This window comes from Tripterygium wilfordii, chromosome 9 (genome assembly GCF_013401445.1).
Source record: "Tripterygium wilfordii isolate XIE 37 chromosome 9, ASM1340144v1, whole genome shotgun sequence".
NCBI classification, from domain to species: Eukaryota; Viridiplantae; Streptophyta; class Magnoliopsida; order Celastrales; family Celastraceae; genus Tripterygium; species Tripterygium wilfordii.
In genome coordinates this window covers 14,290,810-14,306,957 of record NC_052240.1, presented here as the reverse complement: position 1 = coordinate 14,306,957, position 16,148 = coordinate 14,290,810, and the positions used below count along the sequence as shown (strand labels likewise).

At 38.9% G+C, this 16,148-nt stretch overlaps 4 protein-coding genes across 6 annotated transcripts; 3 read left to right on the top strand and 1 right to left on the bottom strand.

Moving 5' to 3' along the window:
- The first annotated feature begins 698 nt into the window (after positions 1-698).
- LOC120006396 (stemmadenine O-acetyltransferase-like) lies at positions 699-2,331 on the top strand. The gene has a single exon (XM_038856422.1). The coding sequence runs from the start codon at positions 777-779 to the stop codon at positions 2,109-2,111; it is 1,335 nt and encodes a 444-aa protein (XP_038712350.1). The 5' UTR covers positions 699-776; the 3' UTR covers positions 2,112-2,331.
- A 4,337-nt stretch (positions 2,332-6,668) lies between these two features.
- LOC120004980 (stemmadenine O-acetyltransferase-like) lies at positions 6,669-9,104 on the top strand. The gene is made up of 2 exons (XM_038854388.1): positions 6,669-8,062; positions 8,989-9,104. Exons 1-2 carry the CDS (start codon positions 6,724-6,726, stop codon positions 8,997-8,999), a joined length of 1,350 nt encoding a protein of 449 aa, XP_038710316.1. The 5' UTR covers positions 6,669-6,723; the 3' UTR covers positions 9,000-9,104.
- Positions 9,105-9,601: 497 nt separating this feature from the next.
- On the top strand, positions 9,602-14,155 carry LOC120004979 (lysM domain receptor-like kinase 3). Of its 3 annotated transcripts, none has more exons than XM_038854387.1 (12): positions 9,602-9,704; positions 10,435-10,716; positions 11,183-11,215; positions 11,563-11,763; positions 11,853-12,007; positions 12,097-12,186; positions 12,385-12,490; positions 12,880-13,031; positions 13,208-13,305; positions 13,391-13,541; positions 13,696-13,794; positions 13,876-14,151. In XM_038854387.1, exons 1-12 carry the CDS (start codon positions 9,695-9,697, stop codon positions 14,038-14,040), a joined length of 1,542 nt encoding a protein of 513 aa, XP_038710315.1. In that variant the 5' UTR covers positions 9,602-9,694; the 3' UTR covers positions 14,041-14,151. The 3 variants fall into 3 exon arrangements, with proteins under 3 accessions (XP_038710315.1, XP_038710314.1, XP_038710313.1); XM_038854386.1 differs by having other exon boundaries at positions 9,616-9,704; positions 10,375-10,716; positions 13,876-14,152; XM_038854385.1 differs by lacking the exon at positions 9,602-9,704 and having other exon boundaries at positions 9,730-10,716; positions 13,876-14,155.
- A 246-nt stretch (positions 14,156-14,401) lies between these two features.
- LOC120006067 (stemmadenine O-acetyltransferase-like) lies at positions 14,402-15,724 on the bottom strand. Its single transcript, XM_038855940.1, has one exon. The coding sequence runs from the start codon at positions 15,722-15,724 to the stop codon at positions 14,402-14,404; it is 1,323 nt and encodes a 440-aa protein (XP_038711868.1).
- Between the last annotated feature and the right edge of the window lie 424 nt (positions 15,725-16,148).

The window sequence follows — 16,148 nt, the reverse complement described above, 5'->3', positions numbered from 1 at the left end:
CTGACCTACCAATCTTCTTTGAAGATCTTTTTTTTGATAAGCAATCTTCTTTGAAGATCCGATTAGTGCAATTGGGAAGTAGACAACAAACTCATTCTGCCATCATTAATTGTCCTCAAGTCAAGTGACAGAAGGAAGGCATGAAATATAGTAAGCACATGTCGGTTCCATGAGCAGTAATTGATTTAGCTTGTTTAGCCCACACTATAACGTGCGCAATAGCAGCATAAACTACGGATTTGGGGCTCTAGAATTCAAAAAAAAATTCGATCTCGAATTTTAATGCAAGAGCTGTAGCTTTGCCACACCACCATGTAGAAAAAGGCACCCTTGCATTTATTCTTAAATATATGGAAGGTGTTTAGTTTAAAGCAACAAACAAATAATGGATTGAAAATTTTGAACTCCAGGATACTAGACATGACTGTGGAATATGAGCTTTTATTATTGTTGGGAAAAAAAGAACTTGAATCATTGAATGGAAGGTGAGTGTGCTTATTTTTGGTAGGCTGCGGGATTTGCTGTTACACGTGTTATTTATTTTTGGCATTTCAACAAACTCCTACAGAGCAACCTATGTGCCGCCTACCATTCACGATTTCATGTGAGACCAGCCTGGCTACCTCACATTTTTTAATGTAGAAGATAAGATACAATTGCTTATTTGAACTCTGAATTGGGTGAGGAATTGATCTTCAAGCATTGTTGATTTGTTTCTTATCAAAAAAAAAAAGAAAAAAAGAGAGCAGAGAGTGAGATAATATCCAGAGAGTTTGATGGAGGTGGAGATAATATCCACAGAGTTTATCAAACCATCTTCTCCAACACCCAGTCACCTCAAAACTTACAAGCTCTCTCTCCTTGACCAATTTGCTCCTCACGTATATTTTCCCCACCTTGTCTTCTATCCCGCAAATGAAATCTCCATCTCTGAAACATCACAAGTGTTGAAACAATCTCTATCAAAGACACTCGCTCTTTACCACCCTCTCGCTGGAAAGACAAATGACAGTCTCTCCATTGATTGTGATGATAAGGGTGCTTGCTATATCAATGCTAGAGTTAATAGCAATTTACAAGATTATCTCAATCAACCAACTCTCTCAACACTTGCCAAATTTCTTCCTCAAGAGACTGCCTACAAAGAGGTTCCACCAGGAGCTCGTGCTGTTGTGATACAGGAGACTCTGTTCTCTTGCGGCTGTATCGCCATAGCCTTTGTTGTTCCGCACTCTATTTTCGACGCAGCAGCTATAAGTGCATTCATGAGGACTTGGGCTAGTATTGCTCGTGATCCAAATGATGGAGCTCTGTTCCCAGATTTTACTGCATCTTCCATCTTTCCACAAAATACTACTTCAGTCCCACAAAATAGTACTTCTTTGGCAGCTGCCATAGTTGGAAAGGGCGAGTTTGTTGTAAAGAGGTTTGTGTTTGATGGATCAGTCATAAACAGTCTTAAGGATAAAGCAATTAGCTCCGGCGTGCGGAACCCAACAAGGGTAGAGGTTGTTTCCGGCCTCCTCCTTAAGTTCCTCAAGTCTGCATTGATGGTAAAATCAGGTAATCCAAAATCAACATATGTAACAAATACTGTGAACTTGCGGCGAAAGGCTGTGCCACCATTTTCTGAAACTTCCGTGGGAAATTTTCTTTGGCTAACATCCATATTATCCCAAGGTGAGGACACAGAGTTGTATACGTTGGTACGGCAGATGAGGGAAGCCGTATCGGGGATCAATGGCGACCTTGTGAAGAGGCTTGAAGGTGATGGAGGGTTGAAAGCACTTCGTGAGTTCATGAAAGAGTTTGGTGAATCATGTTCTAACGCTTTGTCCAAGGGAGCAGAAGCAGTTGGGTTGAATAGCTGGTGCAATTTAGGGTTTTATGAGGCTGATTTTGGGTGGGGGAAGCCTTTGTGGATTCCAATAATAATTGGTTTGGCCAAACCGCTACCTGTGTTCTTCATGTATCTTATGGATACCAGACATGGTAATGGAATAGAGGCGTGGGTGGTATTGGATGAAGAGGTAATGACTCTGCTAGAGCGTCACAAGGAATTCCTCTCTTTAGCATTGGTAGATCCAAATCCTCTAGAATTGGTTCACTAATCACCATCAATCCAGTCCATATAAATTGCAGTTAATATATGTATATATATTACCAGTTATGGTGCCCGCGCGTTGCAGTGGGACATCAATAATTTCATCATTTTTCACGCTTTTTGGAAGCCAAATGAGAGCATATCATTCTTGCACTTCACCATGCAAGTTCAATGGTATTTGCGTTACAAAAGTTATACAACCACCTACAGGACATTCCTACTTTTGAGTAGAAAGGCTAAACAAAAAAGTATGAGCTCCGACAGAGCTACCTCAACAGTTCACTACACGTCACTATCATAGCGAGAGTAAGACAAAGGCCTAAACCGTGGGTAAGGCCTGCAGAGAAGAGAGAGGTGCATAAAACACAAATGAAGCGAGCATTGAACCAAAGGAACGCATGCATAACAGCAGCAAAGAAACCAACCAATGGCAAGCAAACATAAAAAGACAATCCGTTAAAGAACGTATCTAAAGTATGGGAAAAAAATTCAATTTCGCAGGGCATACAATGTAAAGAATCTATAAAGCATCAAATAGAGCAATTGTAAGTAACTCTCTATTGAACTGGTCTTCCTATTATAGATTTGGCAGACACAATTACTCAGTAAAAACATGGAAAAAAAAAATAATCAGTCACTCCTGTCAGACAGTGAGAACAAATTATTCATAACATAAACAGTAGTGGTAGACTGGTAGGAAAGAAATCAACAGTCGAATTTAAAAGGCCCCTCACAGACTCAATTACATATTTATTCTCATGTTCTGAAAACATTACCTATTTTCATTTTTTTTGGGTGCCTCTGCCACAGCTGGGGTTAAGAGCCGAAAAAAATGAATCACAACACTACATTAAGTAACTTCTCTGAAAATACTTTAACATTAGAATATATGTGGTTATAAGGCTGCCATTATGTGGACATATTGCCCTTTGTGCAAACTCTAAATGCTCAGATCTTACCTTCTCAGTCTCGATTCGAGTTTTCTTGGATTTTAACTTCTCAATGCTTTATAGGTTTTACATCAAAACTGCATGAACCCCACATAAGTGAAACTGCATGAAACCCATATAACTTTACCCCTTTTTTCAATAAACAAAGAAGTACAGTTTGGGATGGGTTGATCTTACCAGTATGTTGTCGGATGTTTTTTCCTTAGACAGGCGAAACCAAAATCAGTAAGGTGCAGTCTTTGTTTAAATCATGTTGCGCAAAGGCAGTGCTTCTACAATTAGAAGGTTGACAAATGCATGAACAATTGTATATATGTAAAAGGAAAAAAGAATGACTAAAACGAAAAAAAAATCCAGAAGAAAGTTCCTCTGAAGAACACAGAGTTTGGTTCATTTTTGAAATGATGCAAACATTTGCTACCAGGTATTCAGCATGATTTAAAGACAATTGAGCTCCTAATCAATCAGTCTTATCTCTTTAATTTTTACATAGAAAGTTTACACCTACTAATATCAATGGTCAATATGAGAGGAAAGCTTGTAAGGAAAAAAATTTATAGGTGAGTAAATAGGCAGCATGGTTTGAACTCTAGCAATTTGAAGGGAGAAAGTATCAATAAGCCAACTTCATTACAGGCGAAGGTTACCTGTTCTTGAAAATCTCCTTCAATGATTTTGAATTCAATATCACGCCACTTCCCTGAGGAGAATGTTTCTCATAGCAATCCAAAATGCCTTTAGCATTGACTTTCAGCCGAAATGGAAAATTTTGATGCCCTGTCTGTTCAAAAGATTGATCAGTCAAATAAGTAAGGCCCAACAAAGTTCTGGACCAAATTTATGGGCACATATTCATTTGTGCAGTGGATGCGAAGACTGAAAATTAACTTCTTTTTTTCTAACCGGCTATTTTAAGTATATATTTGCCTAATATTGAGTGATATAGAGATGGAAGTCACGGGCCTTGTGTGCAATAATAACCATGGATCTAAAACTGTAATCGGAACTCACAGAATGTTCTTGTTAGTAGTTATGTTGAATTGAAAAGCTTCATTCACATCACTTGATGCATGTCTTATATGTCCCTTCATGATATTGTTTGTATGATACAACCATATATGAAAAAAGACATCGAACATTACTGCTTCACTGAATGGTTTCGCAATGACGATAAGGAATGGCATAGAAAACAGCATTCACATCTCAAGAAATAGACATGGTCAATTCAACGTTGATTCCTTCCTTACATATATACATATGGATGTGTGAAGTTAATGCTTACAAAAAGTTCTTGGAGGAGGGATTGAGGGGAGGCGTTAATGTATTTGGGGAATCAGATTTTGCGAGAGCAAATGGGCAACGATGAGGGCTTTGATGATGCAGACAAACTAAGAGTATATCGAGGCATACATAACAGGAAGTGAAGGCAACAAAGATGATTTTCGGAGGAAAGATAGCCCCACCTTGAGAATAAATCTAGTATTGGAGTCCAAGCACGCTGATAAACATAGGAGAAAATTGCACTGTAGGAAATGCAATTCCAGGTAAGCAAGAAAAGAGAGAGGAAAAGAAGAGAAAATAAACAACCTTCAGGAAGCGAACGTACCATTGGATTTGACTTTGGAGGTCCATGGTCGATTTCTGTTTACGTTGCGAGTTACCCTGGCGTGTTGAAGGCCACCAACCCAGGACTTTCCCATTCCGGCTTCCAGCGACTCCAGCCAGCTCTGCCACTCCACTCTCCAGCGAAGGAAAATGTCGCCTCAGTCGCGGTTCTCGTCATGTTAGATCTGGCCGTGATCGCAAGAGCGGAGAGTGAGAGAGGAGAGAGGATCGAGTGGTTGAAGACAAAGGGAAGAGATCTGGGTTATATGAGTCTAGTGCAAATACATGAACCCACAACGACGAACAGGAAATACATGAACCTGCCTGGCATTTTTCGTACTCTGAAATTCTGCTCTGCATCATGTGTTGGCGAAATCTTCTCCAACCACATCGATGCACTGTCTACAGAAAATGACAATATAGGTTTCGAAACAAAACATCAAAATATCGTTTTTTTTTACCACAAAACCCAGGGCACGACGTCGTTTTTGCTGTCCAGTTGCAGCACCAATCAAACACCAGTACACCACTACCGCGAGTAAGAAAATCCGCACGGCACTCGCCACGAAATCTCATCTACACTTACAATTTTAGATATAGTAATAGATAGATTAGGGTAGTGATATTAGGCTTGGTTTTTGAGGCAGATGTATAGAACCTTTCAACGAGATAGTGTTTAAAACTTGTAATGCTCCATCTCCCGTAGGGACAGAGAATCCGTCGTTGTCTTGGCTGTGCTACCGGAGGCTCAATTGAAAAGTGACTTACATGCATAAACTTGGAGCATTGACCCAATTATGGGGATTGGATAGGCTGCTTTTTTGGAAAATAGTAGTCCCTCCTCTTTCTTAAATCTCAGCCTTTTGACTTATTTAACGTAGATTTATTGAAAGTTCATTCATCTTTCTTTTTTTTTTAATCTTGGACATTCCTCTAATCCAATAGTTAACTCCCTCTCTTGTCTCATTTCTCCAAATCGAAAGAGATAGCTCCAATGAAAACTTCCACAAGCTTCGCTAGGAAACTCTATATACGCCAACCTGATCCCCACCCATCTATACCTAAATCCTCCATTTCCTATCTTCAACAACTATGCATGGAGGAATTGTTCACCACAGTGGTCCAATAATTCGATATGATCATGAGCGTAGGTAGGGGTTGCACTAGGTTGTAGCCCTGCAATTGTTTTTTTAAAAATAAACTACTACATTGTACATGCAATAAGTATAGGTATATATTATTTTATTGGGTGTATATAACCCTAATTTGTTTATTATCAGAGGCCGAGTGAGGATACCAAGAAGAAGAATTCTGGACCACTAATGCTCATACAAGTCTTGTAAAAAGGACAAAGAAAGATGCTAGTGACAATAACTACTGTGAGAAAACCAACAATGACAGGCCCAAGTACAGTACAAATAGGGTGGCCTCCACCCAAGAATCTGTTAATCAAGGAGGTCCAAGTGGGGCTTGAATGCATTGAAAGATTAGATTTTGTGATCTCTCTGAAAGATATTTTAGATAATACGCATAGTATATGTACTGATGTATAAATGGAGTTATGTAACAAAATTCTGTACTTAATTTCATCAATTCCCTACACCATTCCCCATTATGGTCCAGTCCTGTCAGCTCCTCAAAATGGTCCTGCCCAATTATGGTGCAGTCCTGTCAGCTCCTCAAAATGGTCCTGCCCAGTTATGGTCCAGTCCTGTCAGCTCCTCAAAATGGTCCTGATACTTTCGTGAGATCCAACTCCACCTGCTGTGGTTTTTGGATCATCTCTACCACTCTTTCTATTTCAACCTAAGTCCTAACACCAACAAAATAGGAACAGAGAGAAGATAGGTACGTGACTTGCAACGAAAACTGGATCATATATATTGATAATTACTATCACCACAAAAGTTAGTCAATGAGTTACGGGTCAAAGCTAAAACCCAAGTCCCTTGGCAGCATCTATTCGCCCATTGCTACCCCCACCCCCCCCCCCCCCCCTTAATTTTATTTTATATAAACACCGTAATTGCATGGGTAGCTAAATCAGCAAGAGAAAACAAATCAATGGAGGTGGAGATAATATCCAGAGAGTGTATCAAACCCTCTTCTCCAACACCCAATCACCTCACAATTTACAACATCTCTTTCCTTGATCAGTTCGCACCTCACATATATGTTCCTAACCTTCTCTTTTACCCCCCAAACAAAGCTTCAATCTCTGAAACATCAAGACTCTTTAAACAATCACTCTCAAAGACACTTACTCTTTATTTTCCTTTGGCTGGAAAGGCCAAGGATAGTCTTTCAATCGATTGCAATGACGAGGGTGCTTGCTATATCAGTGCTAGAGTCAATCGCAATTTAAGCGATTGTCTCAAGCAACCAACGCGCTCAACACTCTCCAACTTTCTTCCTAGCGGGATTGTTTCTACTGATGTATCACCAGGAGCTTATGTTGTTGTGATACAGGAAACTCTGTTTTCTTGTGGTTGTATTGCCATAGCCTTTGTTGTTCCACACACTATTTTGGATGCAACTGCTTCAAGTGGATTCATGAAAACTTGGGCTACTATTGCTAGACAGTCGAGTACTGGAGCTAATTTATTTCCCAATTTTAGGGCCTCGTCTATATTTCCACAAACTAGCATTGCATTCCCAAAAGATCTAACGGCTGTTAATTTGGCAAGCGTCTACCATAGAAAAAATGACAAGTTTGTTTTAAAGAGGTTTGTGTTTGATGGATCCACCATAACCAAACTAAAGGCAAAAGCGATAAGCTCGGGAGTCCAGAACCCAACGCGTTCAGAGTTGGTGTTTGCGATCCTTCTGAAGCTGATCATGTCTGTGTTGAATGTAAAATCAGGCAAACAAAAATCAGCATTGGCAATAAATGCTGTAAACTTGCGACGGAAGGCAGTGCCACCGATCCCTGAAACTGCTGTGGGAAATTTTATTTGGATGGAACCCATAGTCTCTCAAATTGGGGACAAGGAGTTGTGTGATTTTGTGCACCGAATAAGGGGATCTGTTTCGCGTATCAATGGTGAATTTGTGAAGAGCCTTGAAGGTGATAACGGGTTTAACATGTTTTGTGAGTCTCTGAAAGAGTTTGATAAATCGTGTTCTAAGGCTTTGTCGGAGGGAGCTGAACCGTTTGGGTTGAATAGCTGGTGTAATATGGGGTTTTATGAGGCCGATTTTGGGTGGGGGAAGCCTCTATGGATTCCTGTTGCAATTGGTCTTATTGAACCACCTAATGCATACTCTATCAGCCTCATGGATACAAGACATGGAAATGGAATAGAAGCTTGGGTGGTACTGGACGAAGAAACAATGCCTATGCTACAACATCACATGGAACTCCGCTCTTTAGTCTCAATAGATCCACGTCCTCTACAAATTGGTTTGCTAAGCTCAAATCTTTGATCAATGTTGTTTTTTCTTTTCTAAAATGTTGTCGTCCTTGATCAATGTTGTTCGTCTTGTATTAATGTCTTTTTGAAAAGGCTTTTGCGTGTATGATTTCTCCACAATTATTTTATTTTTATTTTGGATAATTTTAGTTACAAAATCATACAAAGGATATAACTTTGTGAACCCCGTCCAGCCAAAGAGCCTATATAAAACAATTTTAAGGTTGAATCTAATGTAAAGTGTTCACAAGTTAATAGACAAAACTACCTAGAGATAGATAGAAGCTGAACTCTCATGGCAGCATCTATCTATTATGTTATTGCCTTTTCAAAAGTCAAAACTCGAATACTATTGTCAATGTGATACAATTTTGTTCGTAGAGAGATTTCTTTTTGTTTTTGTTTTTAATTATGGTTGATTTGGAAGTTTAGGTAATTAGATTTAGGTCTAATTTTATGTTTCATAATTAGTTAGTATAATTGTTAGGTCACTTTTACTAATTTTACAGGTTTTACATTTTGGGACAGTTTTATTATTTTCTATTATGAGTAGGAGTTACCTATTTGAACGTGCATGTGTTCGGACAAGCAGTGGTTTTATTGTTTGTTTTAGTAGTTTTTAGCATCTCTAAATAATGATTAGGACAATACTACATACCCTCAAAATATCATCTCCAAAAATCTCTCAAATCTATGTGGCATTAAAATAGCAATCGATTAAAAATACATATATTGGACTCACTTCACATCCAACACTCTACATTAAATGAGAGTCTTTTGAGATCATTTTTTGGGGATCTCACGTATTATTATAAATATTATAACCTCGCAAATGAGACAAGTTTTCAATTGATTATTAAAACAGATATTGAGAAGAGTATTCCTGCTATTTTACATGTCTTCTCGACATTCTTAGGAATCAACTAGTTAGTGGAAGGCAAAAGTCTCGGCAGTTTGAAGTCCTGACGGAGCTGATTTGTTAGGTCGTTGCACCATCAAAACTAATCCCCGAACCCGCCGCAAGCAGAGTAGGAGGACGATCTAGATGATGAATTCGACAACCCTTTCGATGATCAAGGTGTCCAAGGCCGTGAAGCCATAAGAGGAAGGCCAAGGTGCTGGAGGCTGGAGCAACCACGATGAAGATGTGCTTGATTGGAATACTCTCAGTCTTCTCTGTTGGATTGGGCTGCTAAAATGTTTTGGGCCTGCGTTGGGCTATTCGGGCTAGTGGGCCTCGGTGTGAGCCGGGTTAGAGGGCTTTAGACTTGATGTTACAGTGCAGGGGTCCACATCCTCTGATGGGTTCAAAAAGATTGAAGGATGTTTTGTTAAAGAATCATATGATTACTCTCCCCATTGAAGAGTTCCCCTGTATTCTTGGTTTCCCCAGGTGTATACCTTGGAAGGCAATTTTCCTAACCGTTGGCTACAAACGCTTGCGTTGATAGGGGAGCTTTCGAGAATAACTGGCCAAAGCCGGCAGCGGATCTAAGTTGTTTCTTTGGAACCAATAGTAGGAAACCAAGAAAATTTCAAGACAATGAACACTAAGAGGCCAAAAATTTGTTAATTTTTGCTCTTAAAGAATCCCAATTTAATGATATTCTTGGACTCTTCTCATGTCTCATGGTGACTACTCTTTCCTACTGTGTTTTCTTTTTTCCACTTGGCAGTATTTGCTTGACTTGCCTTCTTATTTTATTATCTTATTTATTTGTTACTTTTATGGAAGACCAATTTGTGGGTTTTTCATGTTCGTAGAAACCATTTCTGGGTTTTTTGGTTGATGATTTTTGCATTGAGAAACTACGGAGAAATTATTCTGTTTTTGAGCCTCTGTTGCGAATTTTTGTTTTGTTTTTCATAGCATTGAGTTCTCTACTGTTGATGGGGTGCCTTTAATTTCAACTTGAAGAGAAATTGTAGGAGAAAGGAGAAAATTTAAGAAGCAATTTGTTTTCAGAAAAAGAGGAATAACGTTGTCTGTTGTTTTTTGTTTTTTTTTTTTTGGTTTACTCTGTGAGCTCAAAGAAGCAACTTCTATAGCGGAGAAAGGTGTGCATTATGGATGTTACTAGTGGAGAAGTTTTGTTGTGTTTTATGGTGTTGATTTCAATTTCATTTGTTTGTCAAAGCTTTCATCTCTTTCCAATGTCGTGCAATGCATCTTTAACTACTGAGTCTTGTCATGCTTCACTGTACTATGTACCAAATACCACGAAAACCCTGGAAGAAACCTCTTCCATATTCAATGTGAATCCTGAAGTAGTTATTAGAACCGTTGATGGTTTCTTGATAGCGATAAATTGTAGCTGCTTTCCTGACCATACTGAGTTCTCTTGGCACACGGATTATACAGTCCAACCAGGGGATACATGGGAGAGTGTCTCATTGAAATTGGGATCTTTTGTGGTGGAAAAGCCAGACAAAGTGTTAATTCCATCACAAACTGTGACTCTAGATCTTTTGTGTGGGTGTTTAGAGAGTACATATTTTGTATCGTACAAGATCCAAAAGGGTGATACACTTTTTACAATCTGTTCTCGGTTTCAAGCTGATCTCAATAATACTGCCAGATTGAATAAGCTGGAGAAAGTGAATCTTATTCATGTTGGAGATATAATTTTTATCCCGGATCCAGGTAAGAAGGCCCTCCTTTCTTATATTTCATAACAGCTTCTTTTTAGTGATGCATTTTAAATTTTTATACAAGAAATTGGTTCTGATTTTGTTTCTGGTTGTGAGTATCCTTTATGGCTTGTATATGCAAACTTGAGCAACAAAATCTGCAGCATTTGTGGGAAGTCATCCTGTCTTTCCAGAGACAGGCTTGTTTGGTGCAATTAACAAGTCCTATATCATTACTTAAAACACTTGGAAATAAGTTTTTCGGAGCATATATTGTAAACTATTCTCAAGTTCTCCCTTAAAAGATCGACAAATTTCCACATGTTTGTTTTGCTGCTTAAGGCTTGTATTTTGTTCAGTGACCTCAGTGATTCTAGCTTGAATGTTTTTCTATTCAGTCCCCATACGGGCGATTAACACTTAGTATTTCAGAGAATGGGGTCAGCAGCTAATTATTTTCGTGTTTGTTTCTTGAGCAGGCCTTGAAAATCTCACCACACTCAATGATGAAGGTTGGTACTAGCAACAAACTTCTCTTTTCTCCACCATCGACATCTAATCTGAAAATTATATATCTGAACTTCTTTAACTCTCAAATGAATCCTATTTTAACTGTTTGACTTTGACATTTTATCAACTGTTCATTTATCTCTAATGCCCTTGAAGCACTTAGATATCAATGATCTTATAACTCTATCAGCATACTGCCCTTACTGTATTTACTCCAACGAGTAAAAACTTAAATCCATAAGACTCATTGTTATGCTCTTTTGAACGACCTTGATACTCAGGTGAAGGAAAAATTCTTTTGACTCTTACATCTACGTCAGTAATCATATGCGAGTGTCCTGCATTGCAGATACCGGGGCCAGAAAAGTATCAAAATCACATACCCATATTATTATTGTTGGAGCTACCGTTGGCATTTCTTCTGTCATCCTGTTATCGTTTATACTCATTTTTTGGAACTTCTACAAAAGGAAGGGATCTGAACCGTCAATGTCTTATTCACGGAGAAGGGATTGCATGCACTATTATTCCAATGACTTTTACAATAACAGTAAGAGTCGGCACTTGTAGTTAAAATATGTTTTAGATTAACAGTATTCCACCCCTGACATGTTACTTCATTTGGTATTTCCTTGGCAGAATCTGAAGAAAGTGTGGTTTCCTCAATTAATTCAGATAAAACTACTGTTTTTCCTTACCATGAAATCTGTGATGCAACTTCGAACTTTAGTATTCATTTCAAGATTGGTCAAGGATCTTATGGATCTGTTTACCTTGGAAAATTAAGAGGAACTGTGAGTGAGAAGAGCTATTTTTCTCTTCATCGTATAGTTTCATAAATTGTAGACTTTAGCCAACCAAAGGATCCTTTGTGTTTATATAGGATGTGGCCATCAAACAGATGAAAAATACCAAGTCAAAGGAGTTTTTGTCAGAGGTGAATATTCTTTGCAACGTTCACCACACAAACTTGGTATGAGTCATCTTTGCTCATTCGATGAATGCCGTTTTAATATTTCTTTTGATCATACTTGCATGTGCAGTTGTCTACAAATGATACTTTTTGCTGTTTGAGATTAGGATACATTTTGCATGGCAACCCATGCATTTTTCTTGTTATTTCTTCTTCCTGAACTTACATTGATTGCCTTTTTGTGAAAATTATAATTAGATTGAGCTTATTGGATATGCGGCTGGTGGGGACTCTTTGTTTCTTGTATATGAGTATGCCCAAAATGGTGCACTGAGTGATCATCTGCGCAAGCACATCCTCAAAGGTTTGTGTTTACTGATTGATGGCTCTGATATTATAATCTAGTGAATCCCATTCTTGTTTCACTAGGAGTAAGTTCATACTTTTACATAAAACATCAATTGTCATTGACTTTGTAGCTCAGGCTGCTTTTGGTTCTAAGTTGATCTATGAAGTGCTTTTGTGCCAATATGGTTGCGAGTGCAATTATCTCTGACGCATCTAGGGTTCTCTTCACGCAAGAGTGCAATTTCCATCTCAATTAAGTTCATGTAGAAACAGATTGTTAGATGTCTTTTCATTAAAAAACAAAAACAAAAAAGGAAAGATTGTTTGAGCTCTGGAGAAGTCTAATGGGGGGCTTATATTTGTAAAAACACTACTATTGGTTGCTGAACTTTGATGCATGTGCAGAATGTGGATGTCTTCCTTGGACTACACGTGTTCAGATAGCTCTTGATGCTGCTAAAGGACTCGAGCACATACATGAGCACACAAAGCCATACTATGTTCATCGGGATGTCAAGACAAGTAATATTCTTTTAGATGCCAAATTTCGCGCTAAGGTGCGAAATGATCTTTTAAGCATTCGCTATTTTTTTTTTCATTGATAATTTTTATTCTGTGAACTAATGATTCAGAAACCATTAGTGTGCGATCGATATTCCATGGAGCCGTGGTCATTGAAACAAGATAAATTATTAATAAGCTTGCTCATGGTGATTGTGTTGGTTTTAACCAGATTGCAGATTTTGGACTGGTCAAGTTATTAGAACATTCTCCTGAAGTTGGGGCTGCGGCATCTAGAATTGTTGGCACCTTTGGTTACCTTGCACCTGAGTGCGTGCTTATTTGTATGGTCAGCAATTTTGTTGGAGCATTATGTTCTACTGCCATCACCTATTTCTCTTATTCTGTAAACTAGGTATGTTCGAGATGGATATGTTACGACGAAGAGTGATGTATATTCCTTTGGAGTGGTTCTTATGGAACTAATTACTGGCCAACCAGCACTCAGTAAAGATACAGGTCCTGGAAGTGGACAGTACCATGAGCATCGTTCTCTGGTGGAATATGTAAGTTTATATCGCCTGGTGGTTCACGTTCCACTCCCATTGATTCCTCTCCTTTCGACGACTTTGTTTGCATATCATTTGAAATCTTGATATACATAACGGTAACAGTTACTGAAAACAAATCTTCATGTTCTTTATTTCCATTATGCTTCAGATACTATCAGCATTAAGTGACCATCTTGATTCCCCGACCAAGCTGACCAAATGTATCGATCCAAGCCTCACCTACTACCACAAGGAATCGCTTTTACAGGTATGTAGTTGATGGAGATAATTGATTGTGCTTGTGCATCAGATTTGCAACAGCATTCACAATGATTTGATGTTTTGTAAGATGGCCCTATTATCCAAAGACTGTGTGGATGATAATCGGAACCAGCGTCCCGAGATGAGCAAAGTTGTGCTGCGCCTTTCCCACATCTTGATGTGCTCCAGAGAGTGGGAAGACCTGGAGCGTCAATGCACAAAGAGCAATCATTTCTCACATCTTGCTAGCTAGGGTTCGAAATTTTATTTTTTCAAATCGCTTTAGATAAGCATCTTCTCGTCTGTCCGCGACTCAGTCAAGGACTCAAGACTATAATACTGGCTATAGATATATACACACACAATTTCTCTGTTTTCGTCAACATCTTGGCTGTTTGATTCCCCCAGCTATTACGTTAACTTCAGAAACCAATGTTTCATTAAAAAGATTAATTTGAGGTTGGAAGGGTCCACAAAGTTATATCCTTTGGACGATTTTGTAACTAAAATTATCCAAAGTAACTAAAATCACTGTGTCCCTTGACGCATAAGCCTCTTGATCAAGAACAACAACATTTTCAAAAAGACAATACAAGAAGAACGAACAACATTGATCAAAGCTTTGAGCTTAACAAACAGATGAGTTCCATGTGATGTTGTAGCATAGGCATTGTTTCTTCATCCAATACCACCCAAGCTTCTATTCCATTTCCCTGTCTTGTATCCATGAGGCCGATAGAGTATGCATTAGGTGGTTCCATAAGACCAGTTGCAAGAGGAATCCATAGAGGCTTCCCCCACCCAAAATCGACCTCATAAAATCCCATATTACACCAGCTATTCAACCCAAACGGTTCCGCTCCCTCCGACAAAGCCTTAGAACACGATTTACCAAACTCTTTTAGAGACACACAAAACATATTAAACCCGCCATCACCTTCAAGGCTCTTCACAAACTCACTATCGATACGCGAAACGGATTCCCTTATCCGGAGCACAAAATCACACAATTCCTTGTCTGCAACTTGAGAGACTATGGGTTCCATCCAAATAAAATTTCCCACTGCATTTTCAGGGATTGGTGGCACTGCCTTCCGTCGCAAGTTTACAGCATTTATCGCCAATGCTGATTTTTGTTTGCTTGATTTCACATTCAACACAGACATGATGATCTTCAGGAGCAACGCAAACACCACCTCTACACGCGTTGGGTTCTGGACTCCCGAGCTCATTGTTTTTGCCTTTAGTTTGATTATGGCCGAATCATCAAACACAAACCTCTTTAAAACAAACTTGCCTTTTCTAAAGTAGACACTTGCCAAATTAATAGCGGTTAGATCTACCGGAAATGCAGTGCTAGTTTGTGGAAATATAGACGGGGCACTAAAATTGGGAGATAAATTAGCTCCAGCACTCGGCTGTCGAGCAATGGTAGCCCAAGTTTTCATGAATCCACTTGAAGCAGTTGCATCCAAAAGAGTGTGTGGAAAAACAAAGGCTATGGCAATACAACCACAAGAAAACAGAGTTTCCTGTATCACAACAACATAAGCTCCTGGTGATACCTCAGTAGAAACAATCCCGCTAGGAAGAAAGTTGGAGAGTGTTGAGTGCGTTGGTTGCTTGAGACAATCGCTTAAATTGCGATTGACTCTAGCACTGATATAGCAAGCACCCTCGTCATTGCAATCGATTGAAAGACTATCCTTGACCTTTCCAGCGAGAGGATAATAAAGAGTAAGTGCCTTTGAGAGAGACTGTTTAAAGAGTCTTGATGTTTCAGAGACGGAAGCTTTATTTGGGGAATAAAAGAGAAGGTGAGGAACATATATGTGAGGTGCGAACTGATCAAGGAAAGAGATGTTGTAAGTTGTGAGGTGAATGGGTGTTGGAGAAGAGGGTTTGATGCACTCTCTGGATATTATCTCCACCTCCATTGGTTTGTTTTCTCTCGCTGATTTAGCTACCCATGCAATTACAGTGTTTATATACAAAAAAAAAAAATAATAACTAGCTAGTCTGGATCTTTCTTTTGCTGATTAGCTACCCAATTTAATAGATGCTGCCAGGAAGTTGGCTCAGTTTTATAATAATAATTTGTTGCTAAACTATTCAGCCCTCCCAATTTGACCGTCATTGAATCTGTAATTAGTTTTTGTTTAGTTGCTCGCATGCAACACATGGCAACATGCAAGGTTGGCTACTTACTATTATATCGGATGTCCTCGAACTGGAAGGGACTTGGGTGTTTAGATTTGACCCATAACTCATTGACTAACTTTTCTGGTGATACTCTATTAGTAATAAATTTATATAAACAAAGAGGCTGCTCGAGCCCTTCCCGCGTGCCATAAAGGACCT